General features: G+C 40.1%; 1 protein-coding gene across 5 annotated transcripts in view; it reads right to left on the reverse strand.

Moving 5' to 3' along the window:
* Nucleotides 1-7,049: 7,049 nt before the first annotated feature.
* gcgra (glucagon receptor a) overlaps nt 7,050-27,941 on the reverse strand; it is a 39,378-nt gene continuing 18,486 nt past the window's right edge. For 3 of the 5 annotated variants that reach the window (XM_051388784.1, XM_051388783.1, XM_051388785.1), the window contains 13 exons: nt 18,887-19,034; nt 18,289-18,385; nt 16,880-16,987; nt 16,622-16,713; nt 16,340-16,434; nt 15,283-15,475; nt 14,212-14,371; nt 14,019-14,079; nt 13,270-13,339; nt 11,382-11,470; nt 11,136-11,280; nt 10,219-10,260; nt 7,050-10,126 (listed from right to left, as the gene is read on the reverse strand). In XM_051388784.1, the coding sequence (XP_051244744.1) occupies nt 9,761-10,126; nt 10,219-10,260; nt 11,136-11,280; nt 11,382-11,470; nt 13,270-13,339; nt 14,019-14,079; nt 14,212-14,371; nt 15,283-15,475; nt 16,340-16,434; nt 16,622-16,713; nt 16,880-16,987; nt 18,289-18,385; nt 18,887-18,940 (1,572 nt within the window). In that variant the 5' untranslated portion in view covers nt 18,941-19,034 and the 3' untranslated portion in view covers nt 7,050-9,760. Of the gene's footprint in view, nt 10,127-10,218; nt 10,261-11,135; nt 11,281-11,381; nt 11,471-13,269; nt 13,340-14,018; nt 14,080-14,211; nt 14,372-15,282; nt 15,476-16,339; nt 16,435-16,621; nt 16,714-16,879; nt 16,988-18,288; nt 18,386-18,886; nt 19,035-19,537; nt 19,563-20,476; nt 20,612-27,941 lie in introns of those variants that run through there. The other 2 variants (XM_051388786.1, XM_051388787.1) reach the window with 2 other exon arrangements.

Consider the following 27,941-nt stretch of genomic DNA (forward strand, 5'->3'; position numbering starts at 1 on the left):
TATGTGTTCATTCATAATTGTTCTGTTACATTAGACAGGAGGCCACAGTGCCTGCAGTGAAGTATTTCCCAAGTGTGGATGTGCGTACAGTAAGTTGGACATCCTTTGACTGGAAAACATTTGAAAACATTTCTCTTTTCTAATCCTGATCTGTCTCCTTGTTGCTACTTGATTGGCTGCATTGACTCAGATGAAACACAGCAGACGTGAAGTGGTTTACTGACAAAGAAACAAGGACGATGTTCATTTGGGGCAAAGTTATGCAGAGTCAGAGTGTACCACAGTCAGTGGTGCCCTCGCAGTATCAGGATGCTTAATTGTCACTTTGAATTGTGGACACACTTTTCAGCAGCAACTTAAAACAACACAGTCTGTCTTTGGGCAATTAAGGATTTCCCTTCCTGTCCATACAGATCTTTCACATTGCCGTTTCATTGGTCAAATAGAGTGTTTGCTGAATACCAGTGTTTCCACTCTCCAGTAAAGCCTTTGTCTCTCTGAACAAAATGTTTAATATACTAGTCACAGCTCTGGTCCACCATATTGCAGCTAAAACAGCTCTTATGGCACGCTTTAAAATCATAGTATTACATTAAAAAACAGTGTTCCTAAATGACAATTAACAGTGAGTGAACTTCATTATCCATATTTACATCTTTTTTTTTTGTCTTTTGACCTTGTTTATTAATGTATTGTATTCACATGAACTACTGTAAAAAACATACATGATTTAAATTAATAATGGGCTACCTAATATCAGACCGAAGCATATTGCTGGACCCTCTTTACCTGGTCCAGTGGGGAAGGGTAGGGGACAGATTTGAGTATGAATTTGACAGGTTGCCAATTCTTACATACAGTATTGCCCCTTTAAAGGCACTACAGTCAAAGGATTGAATGTATTTCATCATTATACAACACATGGTTGTATAACAAGATTAAAGGTTGCTATAGAAAAAGATAATTAAATTAAAATAAAATAAATATATCCAGTTATTTATATATATACGGATATACACCCAGGAAATAATTCTGCAGTGCATCTTTTGAGTTTGTGTCTGGGCTAATGTAAACAGCGGTGATCATAATATGGTTTCATCTTCACATAAAAAGAGACAGTGTCCATCCACTTTGACTGTGTTTGAGCACCAAGCATCATTAATGTAAACAGAGTCTGCCTCCTCTCGTCCTGCGCTCTCTCAGCTCGCACTCCGCCAGTGCAGTGCTTGATCTGGGATGTGGATGGGGCAGGTCTCTGTAAAGATGTGGGCACTCTAATTTCCTGTTGTTTGGCCAGTCCCGTTTTGGTCGGACTCGACATTAACCAGTCCAAGCTTGGCCAGCATGGCTCCTATCAGGCTCTTTACACTCAACAGACTTTGGCTTAGCCCTTAAAAAAAACAAACAAATCAGACAACATTCAGTGATGTTTTCAGCCGTAAGGTTTGAAGGAGCTACCAGTCGCTGCATCTACATGTGCATAAGTTATGGATTAACAAATTGGTCAAACTGCGTGGACTTTGAATACATAAAAGAGCATTTGTGTCTTTTAAATAATAGCAGGATGGAAGCAATTGAAGAACCATTTGTAGCATGTGTAAAATTGCCTTTTTCTCATTGTCAGGGCTTCTTTGAGGCTATTAGTAGCTACATCCTGATTTGAGTAAATTATTGTGAGGAGTCCGGCTGTCTATTTCTATTTTAAATCTCCTCTGGAAACAATAATCAAGCAGAGTGCTAGAATAAAAAGCATCTTGAATTATAACTAAAAGTGTTGAGATCGGAGCTGCTTTGTAACTTATTAATTCCACCTTTGTAGATGCATAGGAATAAAATGTCAAACTATTACTTTAAAAGACATTTTGAACTGACATTTCAACTGTGCAATATCAGCAATGGACTTTTATTCCCTTGGCTATTTTGAGCCCCACTGCTGAGCACAGAATGGTAACGTGCACTGAAAGCTCCTCTTTTAATCTTCCTCTGAGAGAAGCTTTTGGTTATCAGACTCCCGTCCAGGCCAGTGAATTTACGCAGAGCCACGTCAGTCACTCTCCTCAGTGCTTCCGCTCCAACCACCACACTGTCTGAGATATTGGATTTATTCAACTTATTCTGTGTTTGATGGCGATAATCTGATTGCACATTTAGTTGATTTAATTTAGCATGCTTGAGACCAGACCATACAGGGCTGTTGACAGACTATTAGCTCGTGGCAACAGAGGATCTCTCAGATGAGGTTGTGTGTGTGTGTGTGTGTGTGTGTGTGTGTGTGTGTGTGTGTGTGTATGCGTAAGCTGAAAGGGTCTTCTTCATATTACATGATGTAGTAGCTTTGGCAGATTGGGTTGCTTCGACCCAGAGTGTGTGTACCCAGGGGATTCTGCTCTGCTTGAGAGAGACGATAACGCGACCTCTCAAACACAGTTAATGAGCTCTAACAACCTGACTGATGACGCTCATGCATTAACCAAACCGATGAATCTCTTTCTCTTTCCTCTCTGCTCGCATCTTGTCTCTTGTCCTCTGCCTTCTGTGAAACAGAATAAAATATGCTAATTGAGATAAGCAGCCTTCCACGCTTGAAACATCGCGTGGACTACCTCTGCTTTTTACATGTGCCATGCTATCATACGCTGAGACAAAACATTTGTATTTATGTGACAAACATTTGTAGTTGTTGGTTGTGAATGGGAGAATATTTGATCTCCTTGCCGGCTTACAAGGTTTCTAACGTGATTGGGTGAACCATCTTCATCTTCCACAAGCGAACTTCAACCGATCAGATCAACAAACCAAATGACGTTGTCAAACTCTTACGGAAGTCAGTCGGGAGAAGACTGAAAACATCTTGAGGAAAGCCTTCAGTGCTCTTCCTTCAATGAAGAAACACTTCTGATATAACTGAGGCTAGCAGCATCTATGCTAACATGTTAAGCAGCTGCCATTGTCAATAATCACTCAGCTCATGCCATAACTGCCAGTAGTTTGTTGACGCCAATTGGGTCGGTACCAGTCCAGCTGCCTCGCAAGGTTACAAGGTTTCTGACATTAAGTTTGCAAATTGGCTCTGTCTGCCTCACAGTCCCTTTTAAAGAGGTAATTACCTTTTATTTACAACTTAAAACAGTCCAAAACCTATGCATCTTATGATTAATTAGCCCATCTACTTGCTTCATTGAACTTTGTGCATTGGGTTTTGGGATAGTTTCTAAATGGCTTAAAGGCCTATATAGTTAAACTGTTATCACCAATGTAATTTTTAGCACACAGCCTGAGGACATGGTAGTTCGAAGTCAGAATTTTAACCTGCACAAGTTTTTCCAGTTCAATTTCTTTCAATGTGCACTTTTCATGTGAATTTAAAATAGGTCAAAGGGTAAAGTCAATTCCATTATATACTCTGGCTTACCTTGTAATTGATGAATTGGTTCATGCAGTTTTTGATCGTTGCCTTATTTCGTTTGGATGAGCTGCTCCTGACTCTGGCCGTGCCATGCTCACTCAGTCAGCGTGGGTGGAGTGGCGTGATGAATGGGAGCTGCCCGGTAAGGGGATTTATACGACAATAAAGGAGGCTGGTAATTGATGACTCCGTAGACTTTACAGTGATCAATAGCTAAACCGAGTTAGCAAAGAACCGTTTAAATAAGGTCTCAGCGTTTTCAGTGATTTTTTTCCAAACAGCCAAAAGTAAAGAAACATTCTTTTACTTTCTTTGTCATTCTTCACTTCAAGCTCTCTTGGACAAACAGAGACATGGGAAGGGAGACAGAGAGAGAATGATAGAGGAAGATAACAGCACAAAAAGACAGAGAGAGTAGTGGGGAAAGAGACAGTGCCAGTGGCAATATATACTTAGAGAAGTCTTCATTTGTGAATGTGATATTTATTATTTTGTTGCATTTGTGCTCTGGCGAAGGCATAACTGCAGAATAAGGCTTGTTTTGACAACTTTTCTGTTACAATTCAACATTTTCAGCGATTGTGCTGCTCTGAACCAAAATTACACAATCTATTCTTCAAATAAACAGATACTTTATACATATTTATAAATCAAGAAACTTGTGACAGCACGATATAGCATCCATGAATATGCTTATACAATATATCACATATGCATAAGTATTTTTTAAAAATCAAAACACCGTTGTAATGTCTTGTGACGTACTAATTTCATATATCGCCCAAAGCACATGTCACAGTCACACATACAACGTTAACTAATTTAGTAATATTTGCGTGCACTGCTTTCAGACATATAGAATTTAAGTAGCTTGGTGACTTGGTGAAATATGTGGATGTTAAACATTGATTCAAATTCACCCTGTGTCTCTCCTGCTGTGCCAAGCTAAGTATCCTGGGAAGTGATGATGGCACGCAGTTGTCCTGAAAGCCTGCCAGAGAGCAATGGGTGGAAAATAACAGTCCAATCACACACAATCTGTTTGTCCAGATCAGGACACAAGCCCATTTCACAGGCCTGAGGGAGAAACCATAAACAATACATCAATTGACCTTTCCCCCCCCAATATATTCACTACTTGTGCATTATCGAGTGTAGAAAAGATGCTGTTTCCACCACTTCCCGTCTTCTTATACCCCAAAGACGTTAAATTGTTCCATGCTGAAAAAAAGCCCCAGTGGTCTATTCTTAAAGGAAGCCAACCCTGCTAAACAACATTATGTACGTAATTAGTTGTTAAGGCAAACAAGGGCATGTCATTTCAAATCAATGTTTGTTTTTATTACATCAGAGAGCTGGTCATTTTGAAAACTACTGTCACTGGATGTCTCTATCTTCACTCCACAACACCAACACCCTTGGTAAGAGTGTGCAGAAAAATGTGCCACCACAATTTCAAACATCTGGTTTTCTTACATTAATCATAGACTGCTGAAGAAACAGTCAAGATGGTTTTGCAGAGGGTTTTGGCAAAAAAAAAAAAAAAAAAAAAAAGTAGACAGTAGACTTGGGAAACTGTTAAAATTAGCACAATTGAGTAATTATCAGCATTTTGAAAGTATAACAGGTCGCAGTGTCTCAGGAGTGTCAGAGTATGAAGATGTTAATCTCGCGGCCAACATCACAAAGTTTGAGAGCAGCACAGTAGGTGCAGTGAATGAGACTCACGCTGGGTACAGTTTGGCTTTCCTCTGTGGTTGACATTAGAAAAACTGGACTCAACTCAATTAAACTAAAACAATGTTTGATGCACAAAAGAGCAAATGGATTTTAGAATAATTTGTCCCTACAATTAACATTACTATTGACAGAGACATATATCAGTTGTGTTGGAAGAAGCACTTACAAAGAGCAAATATGATCAGTTCTTCTTTTCTGTTTTCTAAATTTCCTCAAATAAGGATAGACCTACGTATGTATTAAGAGACCTTTTTTTGTCCATACAGCATACAAAAAGAATTTACTATATGATGTCAAGACAAGATAATTAATATATATATATCCTCCTGTGACCCTGCATCCTCATATAGGGACAAAGTGTTATAGTAAATAAAGTCCTGATGTCCTCATATGAGGATTATTTGTGAAAACTACTAATTGTTCAAAGACAATGCTTAGTTTGTTTATCAGGTCCTACTAATCCCAGAAATTAACAATCCACACCAAACAAAAGCTCGGGTCTCAGGAGGCTAAAATATTTTTATATCCTAGGAGGTTTGGACACAACAGTTTCTGTCTTCCTGTTCTAAATACGTAGGTTTAGTTAGTTCTCAAGGAGATCTGCTGATGACCACCTGATTTGTGGTGGTATGTCATTGTGCTCCCTTACCCGAGATTATTGTCACAAATAGTACAAGCAGGGTAGCCTTGAACACAAGGAACTGGACCCAAATGCAGAGACCTTGAGGCAAAGTTAGTGCAGTGGAAATGATTTAAGAGCAAAAAGTCAATGAACAAAAGGCTTACAGGGGACGAGGACGCAGACAAAGGTCAAATCTAGAAAAAGCAGTCCCAAGAGTATAACAAATCCAATAGGATTTAGGGAAGAATCAAACTCCAATACACAACAAGGTTCAAGGAAAACAAAGTAAAAGTCCAAGAACACTGGGAGAACAAAAACAATTATAACAAATATAACAAGAAACAATGAACCTGAATGAATAAAAATCATGAAACAAACAAAAAACAAACACAACCAGTGTGAGACATAACAACTATAAACTCCATAATTGCCTGTTTCTTTCTAACCCATATGGCAAAAACAATTGCAACACAATTTTAGGGAGCTGCTTTTAGTTTTATCCATTTCTAGAAAATGCGTGCAGCATTAAGGCCTTGTCCGCAATTTCTCAGCTATGATACATGATGCCCTGCGAACAGTAACGACCATGAGGGCTGTGTTATGCTCATAAAGAACTAGTTCGTAGACGTGTATACTGCTAGTCGTTCCGAATGGCCTCACTTGAAGGCAGGATGAACGAAGAAGTCATTTAAAGGTCCAGTGTGTGACCTTAAGGAGGATCTATTGGCAGAAATTGAATATAGTATTCATAGGTATGTTTTCATTACCGTATAATCACTTAATATAGGAATTGCTGCGTTTTTGTTACCTTAGAATGAGCCATTTTTATCTACAGACGCTGCAGTCTGCTTTTCATGGAGGCCGCCATGTTGTACTGCCATGTTTCTACAGTAGGCCCGAACAGACAAACCAAAGGCTGGCTCTAGATAGAGCTGTTTGCAAGGATAAAGCAAGTGAGCTGTAATCTGCAACTATACTGCTAGATGCCTCTAAATCCTACACACACTGGACCTTTAAAGATCCTGGCAAGTTTAAACTGAGCAGTTTTAAAGTCAGTGTGGCTCTTGGTCCCAAAAGGAAAAGCGTGCGCTCTCAACAGCACCTGACCCCCAGGGCAAAATCAATACTCACCTCTCTTATAGGCCATCTTGGCATTCAGCCAGCCAGAAGGGGCGGCCAGCTAGCCCCTGCAGCCTACAATCACCAACAAGCCAAGAAAGTCGACCTACACGTTCTTTGCCTTTGAAGGATCACCAGTACAAAAGACGAAGCAAGTTAAAATCCTCTTTCACATACATTGCAATTTATTCTTTCACCATTTGGACAAAGTTTGATAAGCGTACACAATATACGATGACTGCATACACCTGAACACAGTCAGTTTTCACTAATTGGTTCCTCACCGCAAATATACTGTACATAACCACTTTTTAAGAGAAAACAAAAATGAACATAACCGATTTGGGCCTCTTGAAGAATACATTCAGACAGAACCACTTTGGTCCAGAAAGGAGAGTGACCCAAGCTGCTGGTTTGAAAAACATACATGGTTATGGTCACAGCTTAAAATACATGTATTAGTTTGAAATAAAATTAGCAATATACTTTGACCATACTTATATACTCTACTGAATATTATTTTTACTGAAGGTGCACAACATTCCTTTGTTACTGTGTCAGTATGCAAACATTTCACCTGCTCTGCAAAACAAGAAAAACACTGTAATTTCACCTCTGAGCAACAGCAGCGCCAGTGTGTGCTCCCAGCTCAATTCTCAGTATTGATATCTACCTGCTCTATTACAATTCTCAGCAGACGCTGATGAAAAATAGCCTTGGCCTACAAATTTTTTTTTACAGACTCAACACCAGCACCTGACTGAAGTGAAAATGCACAGAGCTATTATCCAAATGATAAACATTTCGCTGGTGTTTCACTGATTTAGCTCTGAGGGATCACGCTGAGAGTGGCTAACATAATAAAACACAGAGCTGTGTCTTCCTTGTGCCTTATATAGGCATGACTTCTGGGAATGTCATGTGGTGCAATACTGTATATGCTAGTGTGGAACTGACTCATAACGACCTCTGACCTCTGTGCTCTGTGTGAAGCCAGTAGCACTGGTTTACATCAACCTATCGCTTATCTGGCTGCAGCCAATTATTCATCCTACTGTGAAACATCCATAAATATGGAATACTGAAACTACACACATTCATACCCACCAGAAAATATACTTGTACATACATACACACACATGTCATGAAATATATTGACAGCAATCAAATAAATCAACTATATGAACATATATACACACAGTATTTACCAATTATAAATTAACATTGTGCAAATAATCATACATACAAAGTCAAGTTGAGTTGATTCTGGCAAAATGTTTTGTGACTCAAAGATTAATGAATGCTCTGCAAGAGCTTCCCTTCTTTAAAAATAAATGCCATGTATTCAGAAGCAAATGTACCACTGCTTATTTAGCTTTCTCTGTCGCTAGAATGCTTACTAGAGAGGTTTTGTTCTACTTTTAGGGTGCAGAGTTTTGTTCTAAGTGTCCCCAGCCCCTGCAGACACGGAATAAGGCTGAATAATAAACACTGTCTGTAGAGTAACTAGGCGCATGCAGTCATTAGCACAGGCTCTCTGACTTTTTGGCGTTTGCACAGTGGAGATACTGATGCGATGACACTGTACAGCACGAATCCTCGGCGAGTGATGCACACAACTGATGACTTAAGCTCACTAAATCTTCGCAATCTGCATGCATGACAGCCTGTATTTAACATCGCAAAAACACACTTGTTCCAGAGATGACATGCTATTTTGAGTCACAGTGTTGGATTCATACTTTATGCATGTGTGGATTTATAGTTCATGTCTATATGCTGTGTATTTTTATCCTTGATTTGAGTGCACGGTTTTCCCCTATCAACATTCATCTCAAGGGTTGAGTGCACTACTGTTTCCCAAGGTATGTGCGTCAGACAACATCTTAATGACAAGGGGAGAATAAAACATATTTAATGGCACAGAATTGCAACTATTCCCCTCGAAAACACACCTGGCACATTTACACAGTTACAACTGTAGCCCTCAGCAGTATCCAAGGTTTAGATTTATATAAAAAGGATTTATTTTTATTGTAAAACACTTCACTACGTCAAGCCACGATCATTTCAGCTTATTTATAATTTATCCCATACCATCTCTTGACCTCTTTTAATGTCTATATGTAAGCCAGGAATGACCTGGTGAGCTGCCAATTTCCAATGAGCCATTGAAGGGGCCACTTCAAGACTGTTGTCACCTTACTGTATGAGATACAGTCAACATAATGTTTCTTCTCTTTCTGTACATTTTCATCACAGTCAATATAGACAATAAACCATTTACAGCTATCGAAGCAAAGCAAAAAAAGAAAAAGAAAGCATTTTCTTCTGTTCCCTATCATCTTGTTTTGCGTCTCTTGTTTGGTCTTTTTTGTGTATGCAGTTCAATGTACAGTTTGTCTTTAACCTCCAGTTCTACAAAATACACGTTTGATACACGTCACAAATTAAAGCAGAGGCTCAAGCAAGGACCCTGTGTCTTTTTGTTGTTGTGTCGTTTTGTTGTTGCTGTTTGAGGTTTCAGGGTTTTTTCTTATTATTTTACATGGCTTAACTGCCTTGCAACGCTGTTGTTGCATTGTTCAACATGCATCAGTTTCTTTCAGTATCTGACAAACATCTACAGAAATCCATTGACGAGGCTCACAGCACATTAACATCGCAGCGTGGATGTCTGCCGTATTCATTCTCAGGCTGTGGAGAGGGCTGAGTGCTGCTTGGCCTCCCAGTGACACTGATCTCTGGGCAAAGACCAGTCTGACAGATGACTCTATCAGCCCAGCTCTTCACAGCCACCCAGGGCATATGTCAGAGCCACATGAAAGCTCAAGGCCCTCCAACTTTCTTCAATTTCTTGTTCCCACCGCCTTTTACAGGTGGCTCTCCACGTTCTCTCTCTGACCCTCGTAACACTGCACCTTGTCCGTGAGGCTGATGTCCTCCACTAGGGTGCAGTTGCTGATGGTTCCTTCGTGCAGCGGGGACGCGCACTGGTTTTCCTCCTTACTGTGGAGCATACCGTTGTGGCATCCAGCCACAAGCATGTGCCTTTCCTCAGGGGTGCAGACCGGGGCAGAGGTTTTGGCGATGTCTGGGAGATGAGGCAGTCGAGAGACATGGTTCAACAGGCTGCCTGTCTTCGTGTTTGGGGTATTGCTGTACGTGTGGCGGTATTCCTCCTCGATGTTCCTCCCAAGCTTCCAGCGCTTCCACTTCTTCAGTATCTCGGACTGCACCTGAGGACGGAGATGAAAGTTATTGATGTGTTAACGGGAGAAAAGTTGGGGGTTGACAATCGTGTGTTTGTCGTGCAGATGAGGAAACTCACTTCTTTGTTGACAAAGCAGTACAAGATGGCCACCAAGAGACCCTGTGGAGACAACAATTGTGAGTCAGTCCTCTACATTAACTCATGACAGCTACAATATTCACTTTTGCGGAGCGCAATGACATGCAGATTAAAGTGTCTTCTGTCTTCTTAAGTTGAAAGTCTCCTGGCTACACTTGTCATCTTTGACTTTGGGATTCTTATTGCATCTATCTCTCTCTGTCGCTCTGTTCATCAAGGCTTTTTTCCCATGTTGGTTAGCTGTAATCTTGACACACATCATCTGTGTCCCCGTAGCAAAAAGGTCAGCATCATTATGTCACAGGGTGACACAACCAGTTAGCAGCACAGACAGCATTATGTTAATGTAATCCCTCCTGACATATAAGTAAATACAGCACTTCTCAGTTGTCTGGGGGAACGGAAGCTCAGACATAAAGACTTCTGAACAGATGACTGAACAAACTCAACTCGAGCGACACTTAGACAAGATGAAAGAATGTTTTTTTGGTCTGTTGTTTGTTTAGTAAAGCGTGAATTTTGAGATTTTGATTTGATTAGGAGATAAATGTAATTCTCAGCTGCAGTTGTCCGTCTTCCATTTAAGCTTGTTAAGATTGACTCAAATTTGAGAACAAAGACTGTGCTTTAAACGTTATGTTTTATCCTTCATCCTATTTGGGCATGTCTTACCCTTTAAGTTATTGCAAAAACATTGTATGATTTTTATGTATTTTTTTATTTTGTCTCAGTACAGGAACAATAGGCGGAATTATGCAGCCATAAGATGCGTCACTCAAACCACTGAACCCCTGAATCACAGCCCTGCTATACACGACCCAGGACATTTCATATATGACATTAGCTTTGTTCATTAAAATAACTGTAGATGATTTTGATTTATTCCCGAGTCCAACCTGGAAGGAGGAGAAGAAGAGGTCAATGAAGAGCTTGGTGAGTCGCAGACCGATGGTGGTCTTGGTGGACTCGTCTGTCACAAAGATAAAGACCACCTGATGGATACCCAGCAGAGGGATCAACGTCAGAGTCGACTTAGCCAACCTGAGATGGCGGGGATGAAAGACAAAGAGATAAAGCACAGAATAAGTGGAGAGAATAACATGATGTAAAGAGAAATAAACTGCTCTAACCTTTGACCTTACCTGAATTTGTAATCTGTGTATCTCATCTGGTGCGCTCGAAGTTTTGACACAAGAATTTTGATGATATGGATGAAGATAAGAAAGTTGATCTGTGAAAGACACCGGTGTTGATTATAACAGTTTGGATCGAATGAGTTACAGATGTTGAAGGGTCAGTTCAGCCAAAACATAATGTTTTTTACGTAATAGTCATGTGTAGTAATGCAAATAGTTTTGGTTTAATATGCAAAGGTTTTGAGACACTGCCAAGCTGAAACTGCCTGAAACAATGGAGGTGTACAACATTTTAATTGACAAATTCCGTTTGAAAAACTCTTTTCCAATGCATAATCCACATACTTCATTGAAGAAGTATTTTTAACAACAACAACAAAAAACTTGAGCAGGGAACAAATAAATTGCAAAAGTTTCAGATAAAAACGCAGATAAAACCAGAACTATCTGTGTGGATTCGTACCAATAATTATCAGTTTTTTTGTGATTTGATTGATTTAAACTCATTACCCACACAGCAGAGGCACATTGTTATCAGGGAACCCTTCACAGCAGTTGGCATTTCAAGAAACAGCAAGGGTTCCTCTGATGAAAATCACTTACATCTGATATGACCTTTTTATTTATAACTAAATTGTTACTGGTAATTAGTATGTTCTTGGAAGAAAAAAGTGAAGCTGGACCCAAATTGAGCATACAATTATTGTCCAGGCATTCTGTGATTATAAACACAGGGCAGTTCTTAGTTGTTTTAGTAATTTTTTGTTGAGTACAAATGCTGGAATGAGCAAAAGTTACAAGCCAAGGAATATGTGAATAAAGATCAAACAATAGATATATTTTCAACTCAGACCAGCATGTACCCTTTGAAAGTTTCATTATTTAGGAAACTGTGTGGCTAAATTCGACGCTTGTGTATTTATTGAATGCTTAGGCCATGTTAAATCACATAAATATAACATATAGTAAAATAATAACAATAAAAATAACATATATAATAACATATGTACGATAGATAGATAGATAGATAGATAGATAGATAGATAGATAGATAGATAGATAGATAGATAGATAGATAGTACAACTACAGGATGATTAGAAATTACATATAACCTTTGCAGAAGGTACAGCACACTGTCTATTCCATAATATGTACAGTATCTATATGTATGTTTATGTTATTTCATATTAGCATAGACCTTGATCTGTGATGAGTTATTTTGAAAAGCAAAATCACATGTTTGTTGCAGGGGCACTCTGATGTGCAGCTGGAACGTGGTCAGGATATAGGAGGAAACACTGAAATGGGAACTAGCCCTCCCGTCCCTGCGACAACTCAAACACAGGAATTCCTGTGGGATACAGGCCACTTAGCGGGACGATTAATGCATGGAAAACGCCGGGATGTCTGTGTAACTGGCCTGACATAAGAGCCATGACAAATTGGACTTATATAAAAGCTCCGAACTGATCTTTGCAGAGCACACCTACAATAAAAGGGCACGGTCACAGTGTGGCTAGCTGTTAGCCGAACTGTGCGGTGGCTTACAGTGCAAGAAAAATCATATTTCTTTAATCCAAAATCCTTTGACTCTTAAGATGTTTCCCTTATGTTAGCCTTTAAGCACAGACAGCCTTTTACACCTCATGAATAAATGAGGCGTGTTAAATATTGTATTGAGTATGAATGAAAAAAGAATTGCTGAAATGCAAGTGCTGGGTAAACATGTTTGGAGTTTGGTTTTGTGTATTTTCAATGATAACATAATAAGCAACTTATATGGCAGTTTGGATTTAAATGTTTAGGAAATAGCATACTGTGAAAGGAGGGAATCTAAGGGTCCAAAAAAAGCAGGAGGCAGAAACAGAATAAGAGGGAGGAAGAGGATATTACCACAACAGCCAACAGTATCTGAGAACGGATGATCCACCAGTAATTCATGTTGATATTTTGCTCCCAACACCTGAAAAAGAAAGGCATTGGAGAAACAATCAGTGAGAGACACACCTCAACATGCAAACATATTTCAAACAAGGCTCACTGTAACACATTTTATTACACAGTTTTGTAACTCCTGCAACAGTAGAAAGCTTTCCTCACCCTCGCTTACGAGTTGTGAGAGACTGATGGCCTAGCTGTTCCACCAGAGGAGGCAAACACAGCCACATCGTGGTTTTTTAAAGCTTTATATAACAACACAATGTGTCGGCGGTTTAGCAAGTCCTGCCATAAAATCCCTTTCACCCCCATTTGCAGACCCTTAGGGACTGCATAATAAAGTTTGGGCGCTGAATGTTATCATGGAATATTAAAAACATGCCAACACAACTGCTGCTCTGAAATGGTTTTCATATTTGGCATCCTGCAGAAGATAAAACGTGTCTGTGTGAAAAGTTTAATTGCAGCCAACTCCTCGTGTCGTAATTATGTGTTAAATTGACCATGAGCTGCTGAGTGTCAACATTCATATGCTTAGGAGAAAGGCCATCTGCCAGATTTTTTTCTGATATGAGATACTGTTATGAGTGTGGAATAAACATGGATGAGCTAAAATGTAAGCTGTTTGGCAGGATCTGATCAAAGCTACAGATGCAGGAGTGAGGGAAAGAGAGAGAGAGAGGGAGAGGGCTGTGGAAACTTACTCTTGATTTTCATATAGGTATTTAGCTACCACCCAGGGCACAAGAAATATTAAGGGGGTACCTGTAAAGAAATGAGAGCTGTCTAAATGCAAGACAGTAATTGTGTACACCAGTGTAACAGCCTTTTACATTAATCTGCTTTCACTTAATTTCCTTTCATGCAAAATGTCAGACAGCCAACAGGCCAGCTCACCCCAGCCAATGCACAGGTATATTTTGAAGTAGTTCCTCTCTGTAAACACAGTGATGACCAGGAGGTTGTGGAGGTAGATGCCTTCCACCAGAAGCCAGTAGCTGTTGGCCATGATACTATACTGCATCATCACCACGGCGATGCGACAGCTAACCGTAGTCTGCAAGACAGCAGTGAGGCTTGTTTCAGAAATGATAAAGATATCAAGCTGTACTGAAGTTAAACACTATTCAGTTGTGAGTGGTGAGATCAGCGGTGCAGCAGATGGGAGCTCCTTCTGCCGCCGGGATTCAGGCTTTGTGCCGGCAGCCATGAGATTTTACAACAGCAGCAACTTTCACCCCAGCCTCAGCCAGCTGCGACCCATTCCCCCCCCCTGCAAACACACGAGCACGAGAACTCTACACATCAGTCTACATTGTTGACCCTTACCCCTTTTAAGGATAATTAGCTGCTACAATTATTTCTGTTGCACACAAAATGAGTATATAATGTTCTATGCATACTACAATTTTTACTTATTTATTCATATTGCACTTTTATACAAAATATAATTATGGGTGTGCAATCTTATCTTTGATAGACCTTATGTAGTTTTCATGTTTCTATATTCTATTACTTACATCATTTATAGGGTATGCAAACATACAGTAATCAGCATAATTATACAGCATGATACATAATAAGTACTTTAATGTCCAGTTGCATTTTCCATTATTAAAGACACCAATTTGCAGGATTGTGCTGCTGTGAGTGCTTTGTGTTTTTCTTCTGCATGATATATCTCAAAATATAGTTCTGTTCATGTACAACTCACCCACCAATAATAACTAAACTATTAAAGACGAGATGTAATCTAATTTAAACTTTGTGTTTAAATGTATTGTATGGTAAAAATAACAAAAGGCTTCTCTATTTGCCCAAAAAATATAGACTACTCTCCCCTTAGCAAAGAGAAAAAATACACCTTCCAACTCTAATATTTTGTATACAGTTCTTTAATGACTAAAGTAGTTTTACTTTACTTATTGCCTTTTATAGCGTGTTGTTGAGCTGCAGATCACTACTGACCTCATTGTTCACCAGCAGTTCCACTGGAGGCATAGATGCCTGGGGGAATCCCTGTTCCTGGTCTCCACCGAGGTCCTGCGATGTGATGTTGGTGGCCTCCAACAGAGCGTCTTTGATGAGGATAGACAGCGCTCGCAGGATGAAGGAGGCAAACAGATTCATGTGGATGTTGTTCCTCATGCAGTGCAGTTTCCTGATGAGTGAGAGGCAAAAAATGTCTCTTTCACTGTAATCATTCACAGACCAACTGCTTAAAGGGACAGTTTGAGATTGTGGGATACAGTATATGGCTTGGAGACATATGATATGGAGACTGATACCACTCTCATGTCTGTATGGAAAATATGAAGCTATAGCCAACAGCCAGTTAGCTTAGCTTATCACACAAAACTAGAAACAGGGAAATAGCTAGCCTCTGAAGCTGACTAATTAATTGGGCTACAACCAACGATTATTTTCGTTATCAATTAATCTGTTGGTTATTTTCCCAATAATTCATTAGTTGTTTGGTCCATAAAATGTATGACAATGGTGAAAAATGTTTCCCAAAGCTCAAGGTTACTCATTTGTCTTGTTCACAGACAACTAAAGAAACACTTATTGTTGCCCTACTAATTAACATATTAGCCTATATATTACTTGTTGTTTGGGTAGTTATGGGTGGTCAGACTATTTCTTGGCTGGAAGCTGTTGTGAGGCAACCAGCCGACTTCCACGAAAGCTACTGCTCAGAGCCAGCAAATAAAGAAAACTAAATGTCCTTTTAAACTTTGATATAACGTGTAAATTTGTGAGCTTTATAGGTGTTGGTAGGTGGATTTTATTATCTTTGGAAAGAGCCAGGCTAGCTGTTTCCCCCTGCTTTCCGTCTAAGAGCTAAACTAAGCGTTTGCTGACTGTAACCTTACATTTAATGGACAGATATGAGAGTGGTAGCCTATCAATCTATCTCCACAGTAAGTGTATTTCCTAAAATTTCTAATTATTATTTTAAATGTGTTTTAACCACCTTGCTGTGTTTGATGCAGAATTTATTTAAATCAAAAATCATTATTACCTGAAGAATATGAGGATGCCAAGTGCCAACACCAAAGCCACCAGTGATAAGGAATAGCCCACTGTGTACATGACCCGAATATGGCCATAGTACTGCTGCAAATTAAAACACATACGGACACATGGACTTTAGACTGGTTTTTGAGAAGAGTGATATGTGATGTGGTTCATTTTTAATTTCAGTTTTAACTGTAACTTCAAATTCAGCTCTTCAAATTAGCTAATGCAGACAAAATATTGGTATCTCTTGTCTAATGCCGTCTGATAACGAGACATTTCTTACCACTGGATCACTAGAGTCACACTCGCTGGTATTCTTCGTAGTCACCCACTGGCCGTTTGCATCACATTCCTGATACACCATGCCGTGCTGAACTACACATATCCACAGACAGACAGACAGACACACACACACACACACACACACAGTGTCTGTAATTTACTGGAAAGTCCAGTTGTCACGGACAGCTGTCTTTCTCTGCAGGATATACGAATGACTGTGCATCAACATGACACATCTGCTAACCCATACGTCTCTTACCTTTATGGTGCCACGGCAGATACCACGGACAAGACACACTGACAGTGGTGTTAGGGAGTCCATCGGGCCAACAGGCGTAATAGTCAAAGGTCCTGTTGCACACAAGGCCTGGAGATAAAAAAAAACATTATATACGGGTCAGATTGTCTCAATGTCTTTGAAGTGATGGCTGCTGGTGGCCATTATGGCATTTGTGCATCATAGTCTTTCATCTTGACTTCAGAGTAAAGTCCTCCATCGATGACCTTCCACTACCACACCTTTCATCTTCTCAACAAAGGGTGTAAACACTGCCGGTTGTTAGTGATAGCAGAGGTGGATGTTCAGGTATATAATGTCCCATGTCCTCTATACCTGCTTATATGGTCCTACACTCATGGGGTGACAGGAAGGGTGTATGAGTGCTGCGGAGTGGTGTTATTTTGTGTGCAGTGTAGGAAGCTGCCTTTTTGAAAGTTGGAGCATCAGTGTTCTCCACCTCTATTCCACAAGCTAACAGACTATAATGCAACTGAAGGGCAGCATTCGCCATTTAGTTAAACACTCTGTTGATGGAGCGAACTGGAGCTCTCGCAGCGTTTGCAGAGAGCAGAGAGTGTGGTGCAGCAAATAGGAAACTGGGAGCGGCAAGCAAGCAGAGTGATTATACAATGGTTTGAGCAGGGAGCGGAAATTGCAGCCGCTCCATAGTCTGGTGACCATGCGACCTAACCATTACCTGCTCTACTACATTAGATAGTTGCCATTGCACCACAAGGTGATGGTAAATACAGATTTTTATCTCTAATGTGAATGCAAATTATTACAAAATAATACCTCTTTCACATTTACCTTCTCAGAAAGCACCAATAATGATTTAGGAATCATAGCTTATTATAATGTTGCACTTTGTTGTTTCTTTGGATAAGAACATGGCCTACAAGGTTTTTTAAGGTCCAGTGTGTAACATTTAGGAGGATCTATTGCCAGAAATTTAATCTTATATTCATAGGTATGTTTTCATTAGTGTATAATCACCTGAATATAGGAATCATTATGTTTTCGCTACCTTAGAAGGAACAGTTTTATTTCTATTTTATGTTTCTACAGTAGCTAAAAAATCTCTGATAAACCCGCTGTACACTACCTGTCCAGCACCAAACAGATATTTCTCTCAAGAATTGCTGGAGACCAAAACAGAACTAAAAGTAGAGGTAATATTGGACATTCATCAGATTATCAGAAACTCCACTCCAAATGCTCATACTCATATATACAATAAGTCAACTGTCTGCTAACCAGTTCGCCACATTAACAGTAAAATGTCATAATATTTACAGCTTGTTTCTGCTGCCCCCAAAGTGGCCACAAAATTCTTTGTTAGTTATTTCAGGTTTAAACATTAAAAATGAGTTATACGTTCAGCTCACCAGTGCTTGGCGGGTCTCGGCTGTTGTTGTGATCACACTCCATCATGTACAATTTCCAACTCTCCTTCAACTTATCCAGAGTAGCAGCAGGAGACACCTAAGGACACATAAGGAAATGGTGGAGCACATAACAGGATGTGGACGTAGTGTGACCAGGTGGGTAAGAAAAATTTTGAGAATGTTGGATTCACACAAACCATGAAGATAAAATGGTTGCAAACTGAATTGTTATTAATTTGTTTCACTTCACTACATATATACAATATTCTGTAAACAACCCATCCTCAAGATAGGGATATAATCTATCAAAATTACTCTGTGTTATACCCTGCTGCATTGTCTGTTTGGAGGGCTTGTGCTACTGTGTGGGCAGGCTGATATATTGTACACTGTAATACTCGTGTCATTAAAAGAACAGGGATAGTTTGTTTAGGCTTCCAAACCGCAGATCTCTGGCTTGTTTTAGAAGAAAGCAGAGCTGAAGAAACAACACCCACCCCCACACTGTAAAGGCCAGTGACTAATGGAAGTTCACAGGCTGTTAACCTCTGGGGGAAAAGTGTGTACATGTATGTATATGCATGCTCTTGGGACCCACCTGGATGCTGCTGTAGACAATGAGTGCTGCCAAAAGGAGGAACAGCCGTGACATCCCTTATTCCTGCTGTTGGTGCTGGGAGGGGATACTGCAGGACGGGGAAGGGTTTTCACCTCATAAGGGGGCTTATCTACGCTCGCCACACTGCCTGGATGACACAGAGACACACAATCCATCAAAGCTCATTGCAAACACCCTACTTATTACCTCGGCTCAATTTGGCCGTGCGAAGCATGAGGACCAAAAAAGGAAAAGGCTACATCAAATCTATCACACTGCAATTACACCAGATTTAAAGGCATGCAAAAGAAGCAGTAGTAAAATCAAGAGAATATTTCAGTGTAACTTCTATCCTAAATAGGCATAAGGGGGATATCCAGTGGGAGCCTGACCAGTGCCATTTCCATTCTTCTACTCACTTACACAGTTAAGAACTGAATGATACAGCAGCATGGACTACCCAGAACCAGAATGTCCAGAACATCAAACACAGGGCCAAAAACCTCCAGGAAATGCTGTTTGTCCCATCAGCAGAGACAGCTGCAGCTCAGCAGAGCTTCACTTGCTCAGTGACTCACAGTTGGCTGCTGTCCACCTTCATCTTAAAGCCTGTCAGTGTTTGATTGAGCATGTGTGCCAGAGGTCACTCACCTGTGTGTCGATCGACGCCACAAGCTCCCCCAAGAGATTTGGTTGAAGCCAGAGAACGGAACGAAATCTGAAACGTTTCTGCAAAAAACACCTTGACCATGGAAACATTTTTGGCTAAAACGTTTCAAATTCCATTCTGTTCTAGTCTCGTGGCAGGGAGGAGGATGGGCTCATGTTGATGTGTTTGGAATTTCTTTTGTTTACTGGCGGTATGATGTTTGTTCAAGAGATAAGAGCACAATGTGTCATGACAGATGCAATATGTATGTATGTGCTCAAGAAAGCCTCAATTCAATTCAGAGTTTTTTTTTACTCTGCATTTTGACTGAACATGTCAACAAGCTTCAAAAGCCTAGGTTGAATTTACCACCAGAAGTAACAATATAAAGGTCCACCCCTACATATTACAAAGCTCTACTGGAAGTCAGACATCAGATAATATCTAAACCAAAGAGCCATACTTTCTAAATGGCCTGTTCAGTGTAATGACCACAGGATGCAGTTAGCATTAGCTGTAGTTCAGATTGACTGATTGCCCTAGGCGCCTGTCGGATCAGAGACTCTCTTGTCTGGTCTGACATCGGGTCAGGACTGGTCCAGCTGAGATCACGGCACTGACTCTCGTGTCCTTAACACAATCAGACATGTCACACCTGACATGTTTCCACTGCTAATACAATGTATGCAATTGTACAGTAACAAAAGTGTCTTAATACAAAGAAGCATCTCTGGCATGAGATGTTTTTCCTAGATGTCGGCATTGATTCAAATAGGGCTCATTTGGACGTTGAAAGCATGTTTTTTTCATGTAAAACTGATGCAGATAATGGCATGAACAAAGCAACAGCCAATCTCTGTCAGTCACACAAAACTGGGCAAAAAGCTCAGCTATACTAAACATTGGTACTTTAAGTGTGACAGATACATATAAGTTCTTACCAGAGAAAGTGATTAGGCAGCGTTCTGTGAGTGCATGATGTTTAAGCATGAGTCCGGGTACAGCAGAGAGGCTGACACGCATGTGGTTGAGCACATGCTCTTGCTTACAGCATGAGTGTTACGGTTTTTCCAAGGGTTTCCCTCCTTCTCTCTCTCTCTCTCTCTCTCTCTCTCAATCTCTCTTTCTCTCCCTTCCCACAAACACATATAGAGACTCATTTCCCAACACACTGGCCTTCCTGCAACACTTTCTGCAACTTAGCACCAAGTAGGAGCAATCATTAACCAGACTCAGTGCTCGGTAGAGTCCTGTGGACGGATGACGAAAGAGAGAGAGAGAAAGAGAGAGAGAGAGAAAGAAAGAGAATGAGAGATAGAGGGTAAGCCAAAATGTAAGAGCAAAATAGAGAGAAAAATGGGTGTCTCAACTCTTTCTAGCCCCTGAGACCATTTTTATGTCCCAACACTTGTTACACTGGCCATTACATATTTGTGAAGTTGGAACGTGAGTTTGAGAGGAGCATATCTTGCAATATGTTTCCAAGAGCATGGAGAGAGCTCCTAATATACACTTCTTTCTAGATGAAAATAATATATCTTATAACAGTGAAATCTTATTCTGTGTCCTTCCCCCCATTACTTCTCTTTCCCTCCTTCAATGTTTAACCGATTTTCATCAGTTACAGATGTGGAAGTTTTCTGCTTTGGTTCTTATTTTATCGTATATTTTTAGATGTAACATCGCCAAATGCCCCCAAGCTGAACAAAAAAAAGCTTTCCCCGTAAATGAGCATTCACTGCTTGTAATGCTCAGAAAAAGGAAAAGGAAAAACAAAAGGAAAGCCAGAGCTAGAGAGGACACACCCTGAAGACATACGTTCGTAAGTCTCTGATGCTTTATTTGTGCAGATTTGTCATGTACAACATGTCTGCTTGGATGCCTTTGATGCAGGACGATGGGAATCACATCGGCTATTTGGTGGGAGCTAGAGTGGAACTAATGGGCTTGAAGGTGTGAGGCTAATTAGGCTTGTGTATTCTGCTGTTATGATATCCAGCTAGAGCTATGGCCCGCTGTGGATCCAGACCAATCAAGGTCCCCTGGAACATGTGCTGTTTAGCCCCGCTAGCTTGCTGTTCCAGGAAATGACCTGGAGCTTTTATCAACTATTATTGCACATCTGATTTAAGAGATGGATCGACAGCTGAGAGTCACACAGGCAGAGCCAAGGGAAACCTCTTGGGTGGTTTGAGCCTTTTTTTTTCACTGTTTTTTATCCTGAAATAAGTTACTGAGCCAAAATGTTTTCGCCTCTGCCTTGGGATGTGTTCAATGTGTGAGAAATGATGTAATGCAAATTTGTTTCAGATACATGAAATAATGTTGGCGTTATTTAGTGACGCTTGGCCATACTAAACTAAATAGATGCACTTTTTAACATAAATACAAAATGTTCATTGTTCCCTTTGATTGAAAGAACAGTTTGAATAATGCCTGGTCATTTATTTGTATTTGTGTAAAAAAAATACACTGACAATCACAAATGAATGACGCAAATTCCCCGAACGTCACAAAAAACATTGAAACCGTGTTCAAGTGCATACTGGATGGCTCAATACAATGGCCACTAACAATTACTGTTGTTTGTTCAAGAGTACTTACCTTTCATTTGATTACACTGTCTGACAAATAAAATTACAAAAGGGGAGTATGCGTGCATGAATGCACAACAGCAAGGATTAAAAACAAACCTCTTGGAAAACACAATAACTGTCTGGTTCAGAAAATGCCCCCGAGCAACAATCTATCATGCAGTTTCCATATGCAGGACCCTCCTGTGTCACTCATCTTCAAACAACCTTTCCTTCCCATTGATAAGGCCTACGTGAATCTGTTAATACTGATGTAATAATCGCTAATCTATCTTTGTTTCTAAAATATCTAAGAGAGACCAAATAGATGATCGCTATGCATCTTTGTATATTCTTCCCGCTTCCCGTGCTTTGACAAAATAAGCCAAGGCAAAGCACGCCATGCTCATACCTTAGGGCGGCAGATGTTACACTGAGCATGACAGTGCTGGGTGAGAGCCCCACTATCTGATAATGGGGTGAAGCAGAGTTCAGAGGAGACGGTGCATCATGCTGCAACACGCTCTGTGACTTGGCTGCTGCAAGGAAGACGTGACATCACGTAAATCTTGGCATCGCATTCTGCGTGACTAACCTGATTTCGGTTAGATAGCACGCTTGCCGTGCAAGCGCTCCATCAACTTCTTTTTCTGTCTGCAAAACTGCTGGGATGTTTGTTTTCTGTGCAGCAGCTGAGTGACAGATAATATTCTGTGCAGCAAACTAACCAAGGCACCTCTCACTTTCTGTGATGTTCTGCAACCATTAATCACTGTGCTTCAGCTGTTATCTGTGTTTTATATGATCTCCTCCTACCTGTCAACTTTTACCTCAGGTGATTTCCAAGTGATTTCCAACATTTCTCAGAAATTCTTTTGAAAGCCCCAGAGAACATACTATATATGAATGTCGGTATGAAGTCTGTGTTCTCATTTCGTCTATATTTTATTGTATTTTAGCAGCTCAGGGACCTATAAAAGGTGTTTTCCAAAAAGTGTCACAGAGTGTTTTTTAGGATGTTGCTTCTCTAAAACAAGGGACATTTTAATTACAAAATCAGCAGAACCTAAATATGACTGCGGCATAATTCAGATCAGTGTGACTCAACAGGAAATTCATCCTGATGAAAGCTTCCTGTTGGTGTCCTAGTTTACCGAAAGACGTATCAACATATAATATAACACAATAAAAGCAGAGCAGTGATTCCTTTTGATTTGCAGTTGCAGCACAACACGAAAATGTCACAAAAAGATAAAGGACAATGAACATTCTATGGCTGAAAGTCCTTCAGCCATAAAGATTATAATTACACAAATCAAAGAGGAAGACTTCCCTCAGTGGCTCACTGAACTCAGACTTACAACAAAAGCAATTTTTTTCCAGAGTGTGTGTCAGCTCCTATGTGTTTCTTTAACGTGCATGAACACTGACAGCAGCTGCCTTCTGCATCGTCCAAACACAACACACTGTGTGGAGTGCGGTATCGATCATTAACAGTCCCATTCATGGCGATAGTCTAATGGTAAGTATTAAGGCTAGATTTTTGCCATTTTCCCTGTCATTCTGAGAAATGCAGGAAGAGGACCATCCATCTTCATCTTTACGTGTCAGTGTGAAAGGCACCATAAACTGTTCCTGTAAAGCAAATCTCTGGCTGCCATCATGGAAATCATTGCTTCTTTTATACTTATACTGAAAATTATTACTGGTACAGGCCAGTTTTTTCCTTCTGCAGTAGGGTTCTCCCAGCGTGACTGATGAATATCTGTGATTCTAGGCTGCTGCTGCTTGATTCTGGGAAACTCCTGCCAAGACCTGAACTATTGATGTTTTAGATTGTTGACAGTATTTTGCGGTCCAACGGCATTGCAACTGTCACTGTGGCAAGTAAAAAATGCACCACAACACAACAATATGTACCATAACAAGCTATGCCTTTAGCTGACAGAGCTTTATACTTTTGGCGTAGATCTGACTTTAACTGATTGTATAAAAATACATTAAAAGACAAAGAAAATTAGCACCCTCATTTAGCCTTTGCTGTAAGTACCTGTTACATGGAGAACAAAGCCCACACATCCACACCAAGAGTTCTTGACACAAGGTCTCAAAAATTGCAGCTATGTCTCTTTCACCAAGTCTACATAATCCAGGTCGTGCCAGTGAGAGATAGAACCCCTGTTAAAACATATACACTCGTCATCATTGTTGTGGCCTAATTTGGTCAGTCTGTCTGTGGAATTCAGTCGTCAGGTCAGGTTGTCAAGTGTTTGGAAAATGAGTCAAGCCTCTACATTTTACATTCTCTGTGCCTTAGTGAATATGATAATTTTGATGAAATGCTTGCTTAACTGTCCTTTCTTCAACCATTGCTTAAATATTCCACATTTGGGCTGCTCTTACATGCAAGCATTTTGGAGCATGTGTTCAATAAGTCAACAGGACATTGCACTTCACTGAATATGCAAGTCAAATGTGTCAGCGGGAACACTGTACAACATTTTGTTGAAGGATCAACACTTCTCAGCTGATTATGCAAATAAATGTGCTTCATGTTTGAAGAGAAATTAGGAGTCACAGAAAAAATGGTCTCATCTTTTTTAGTTATTTCACTGTCCACAATATACTGTAGTAGTTCACCATATAACGTCTTCAACATCATAAAATAATAACATTGAATCCCTACATTTTAATAGTACCACATAGTGAAAGTGTTTGATTATTCATCACCGGTCTCCTCTCCATATGTTTTCACTGCAGGGAGGAAAGCATAGAGTATTTACAGCCTCCAGTCAATACATAAAATACCTATGTTCATTATTTAACACGGACATGACAGGCGTGATAGTGTGTGCGAGATAGTGGAAATAATGTTAAGCTTTAAAAAACACATAAAAAACAGTGGTTCAGATTTCAGCAGCTGTGCAATGTGTCTGACCTCTGTACTGCTCAAAATGTTTGTCACTGACCCTGTTACAATGTGGGAGAGCAGAGTGCGACCCATCTGTGTCCCGCTGTCACAGCTCCTGTGACCCAGAGGCTGCATGCTCAAAGTCTCTTCACGTGTTTTGATAAACATCCACATTTTCTACTCAGAGGTCACATCTGATGAATGTGAGTGGGTAAGAATGACAAATGGTTGTATAACATTTGAGATGTACCTGTGTTGTGTGAGTGCATGGGGGTTTTCTGTATTGTTTATGGGCATGTGTGTGGGAAGTGTTGGCTGGATGCTGTTTGATACACTTTTTCATGAGGTGTGTAGGACCCATGATCTGTGCCTGCTGTGAAGCAATAGCAACCCTACAGGGAGCCTTTGATTATCAGTTACCATGTTCACCATCCTACACTGTTTCTGCTACATTTGTAATAAAGACTTGAGCTAGGCTGATAGATTACCCAGGCCGTTATACTGGCTGATAGCTTATTGTAGATATATGGGTATTGGTGTATATATTGGTCCATAAGTAACAAAAATAAGTAAATACAGTACAGAAATTCCTAAATCAGTTTGAGGTCATTTAGATAGTGTAATAAGTGTATTCAATACATTGTTTGTCCACCAGAGAGTACTGAAAAGTAAATTTTTCTACTGTAATTTCTTTGTAAAGGGACTTTTATCAACAGTTTGTTTATGTTTTTATGTGAAAAAATATATTTTAAACTCTCAAACATCGATATCAGTGTCAAACATCCAGTACATGTCTGGCTAATAGTAAGAAAGCAATGGGTGGCATTGATGAAAACTTAATAACATGGATGTTTATTTGTTATTTAGATTAATAAATAATCAAAATACAAATAGTATAGTCATACAAACATTAAATACAAGCAATAACTTCATCATCTATACATATCTATTCTGTCACTCATAATTGAGTTTCCCACTGTGTATTTTGGCAGCTGCACCTGGTTTCACCTTCAAGGGTGTGCAGGTAACAATTTTGTGCAATTTTGGTGACAAAGATTACAGGTTTTTGTCTTGGATCAAAATAACTTTGTCCATCCTCCGTCAATTCTGTTGCTTTAACACACAATTTGATCCTATTTAAAAGCTTTCACAGCCGCAATAAGGTTGTCACGCTGGACTTATATCCTCTCTCCCTTGTGTTAAATTGTATGGCCAAAGTCAAATTGTCCCTCATATCTGCTGCTAACTACACTGACCTATTATTTACAGTATGTGATGTATGATTTTGTCACTTAAAGCAACATTATGTAAGATTTGGCACCCCCAGTTGCAATACCACTGTTGTAAATATGGACAGCTGTACAGGTGCATTCGTTACGATTACATTACTTATGTTAAAAAACGAGTGAGTCGACAACTTTACTACCACAACCAAACATCAAGCAAGTGCAACAACACAAAAAATAGTAAGCCAGCTGATATTACTGACTAGTGCAACAGCAAGAAGGCCAGCTGGCCGTCTGTCTGCAGCCTTTTATTTGACAAATCTCTTACCAATGACTAAATAGAGATTTACTTTTGTACAGCAGCTTCTCTCTCCTTTTCCCTTCTTAGCTTCCTCCATCAACGTCCTCTAAGGGCTCTTTGCCTCTGCCATTAGCTATGTCCATAGAGGCTGCTGAGCCCGGTTACATTTCCCTCTCACTCGGCTCCGGTTCTGCTCTCCTCCATAGAAAACATTCTTCTGTCTGTGGTCCAAAAGCTCCTACGCCACCAGTGCAAACACCAACACTCCCTCTGAGCACCCAGTCCCAGGCATCCAGGACAGTACAGCTGAGCTAACTAACTAACAGCAGCTACATCTTGCAGCAGTGGCTTTACTGTCCATCAGGAAACTCTGTTTATCACAGAAAGTTTAGGCAGAGCAGCTGGACATCAGAGGGAAAACCAAAAAACATTTTCTCCATTTAATATGATATAGTTTCACCAAAATTACAAAATCAGTGATATGGTTGGTGGTGTGTGACTACTGCCATAAACCTTAGCACAAAGTTACATAATGGCCTATGAGGTGCAGGGTGGGACTGAAACTCAGTGTAGAATCAAAATGATCAGGGATATGTTATTTTAAGGTAGAAAAGCTACATAATAGGTGCCCGGTTAGCTCAGTCGGTAGCGATAGCGACCCATATACGGAGTTGCTGCAGCAGACCAGGTTTGAATCCGACCTGTGGCCCTTTGCTGTGTGTCATCCCCTCTCTCTCCACCCACTTTTCCTGTCTCTCTACAGCTGTCTATCAATAAAGCCAACAAAAGGCCCAAAAAAAAAATAAAAAAACTACATAATGTTGCTTTGATAGTGTCATACACTGAGTTCAATTTCTGCTAGTCCAAGCATAAGAAGGAAATGTGTTCCTCTTTCCAAATTTAACCTCATCTGTCCTCAGCTGCTAATTTCAGTTGAAATATTTTCAAGAGGTTTCATTCTTCAGCCCCTGCACATAGGCATCAGTTTCCTCCTGGGAGAAACTATCTTGTGGTGCAACCAGAATTGTGCTCTTCATCACAAAATAGTTAAGATTTCCATTACACAAAGCACACTGCTGTTAAAGAGAGGATTATTGATCATGAGCCAAGCCAATAACACCTCCTGATACCGCAAGCCAACAGTTTCCAACTGTGCCATAGCCTGTTACCACAGTGAACAAAGATTAAAACCTGATTTTGAGACAACAGTATAATTACAGTCAACCATTGTAGCCAGTCTGGGCCCTGTAGATGTGATCACTGAGCTTGGCAAGAACAAACCAATACAAGCTTCAAACAAGAACAGCACTTGGCTTATTTGTTGCTGCTATTCATTGACCTAGCTGGCACATAGATGCAGGGAAAAGATCTTGAGAAAATATCGACATCATTTGT

The sequence above is a fragment of the Dicentrarchus labrax genome, unplaced genomic scaffold, assembly GCF_905237075.1.
Source record: "Dicentrarchus labrax unplaced genomic scaffold, dlabrax2021, whole genome shotgun sequence".
NCBI lineage: Eukaryota > Metazoa > Chordata > Actinopteri > Moronidae > Dicentrarchus > Dicentrarchus labrax.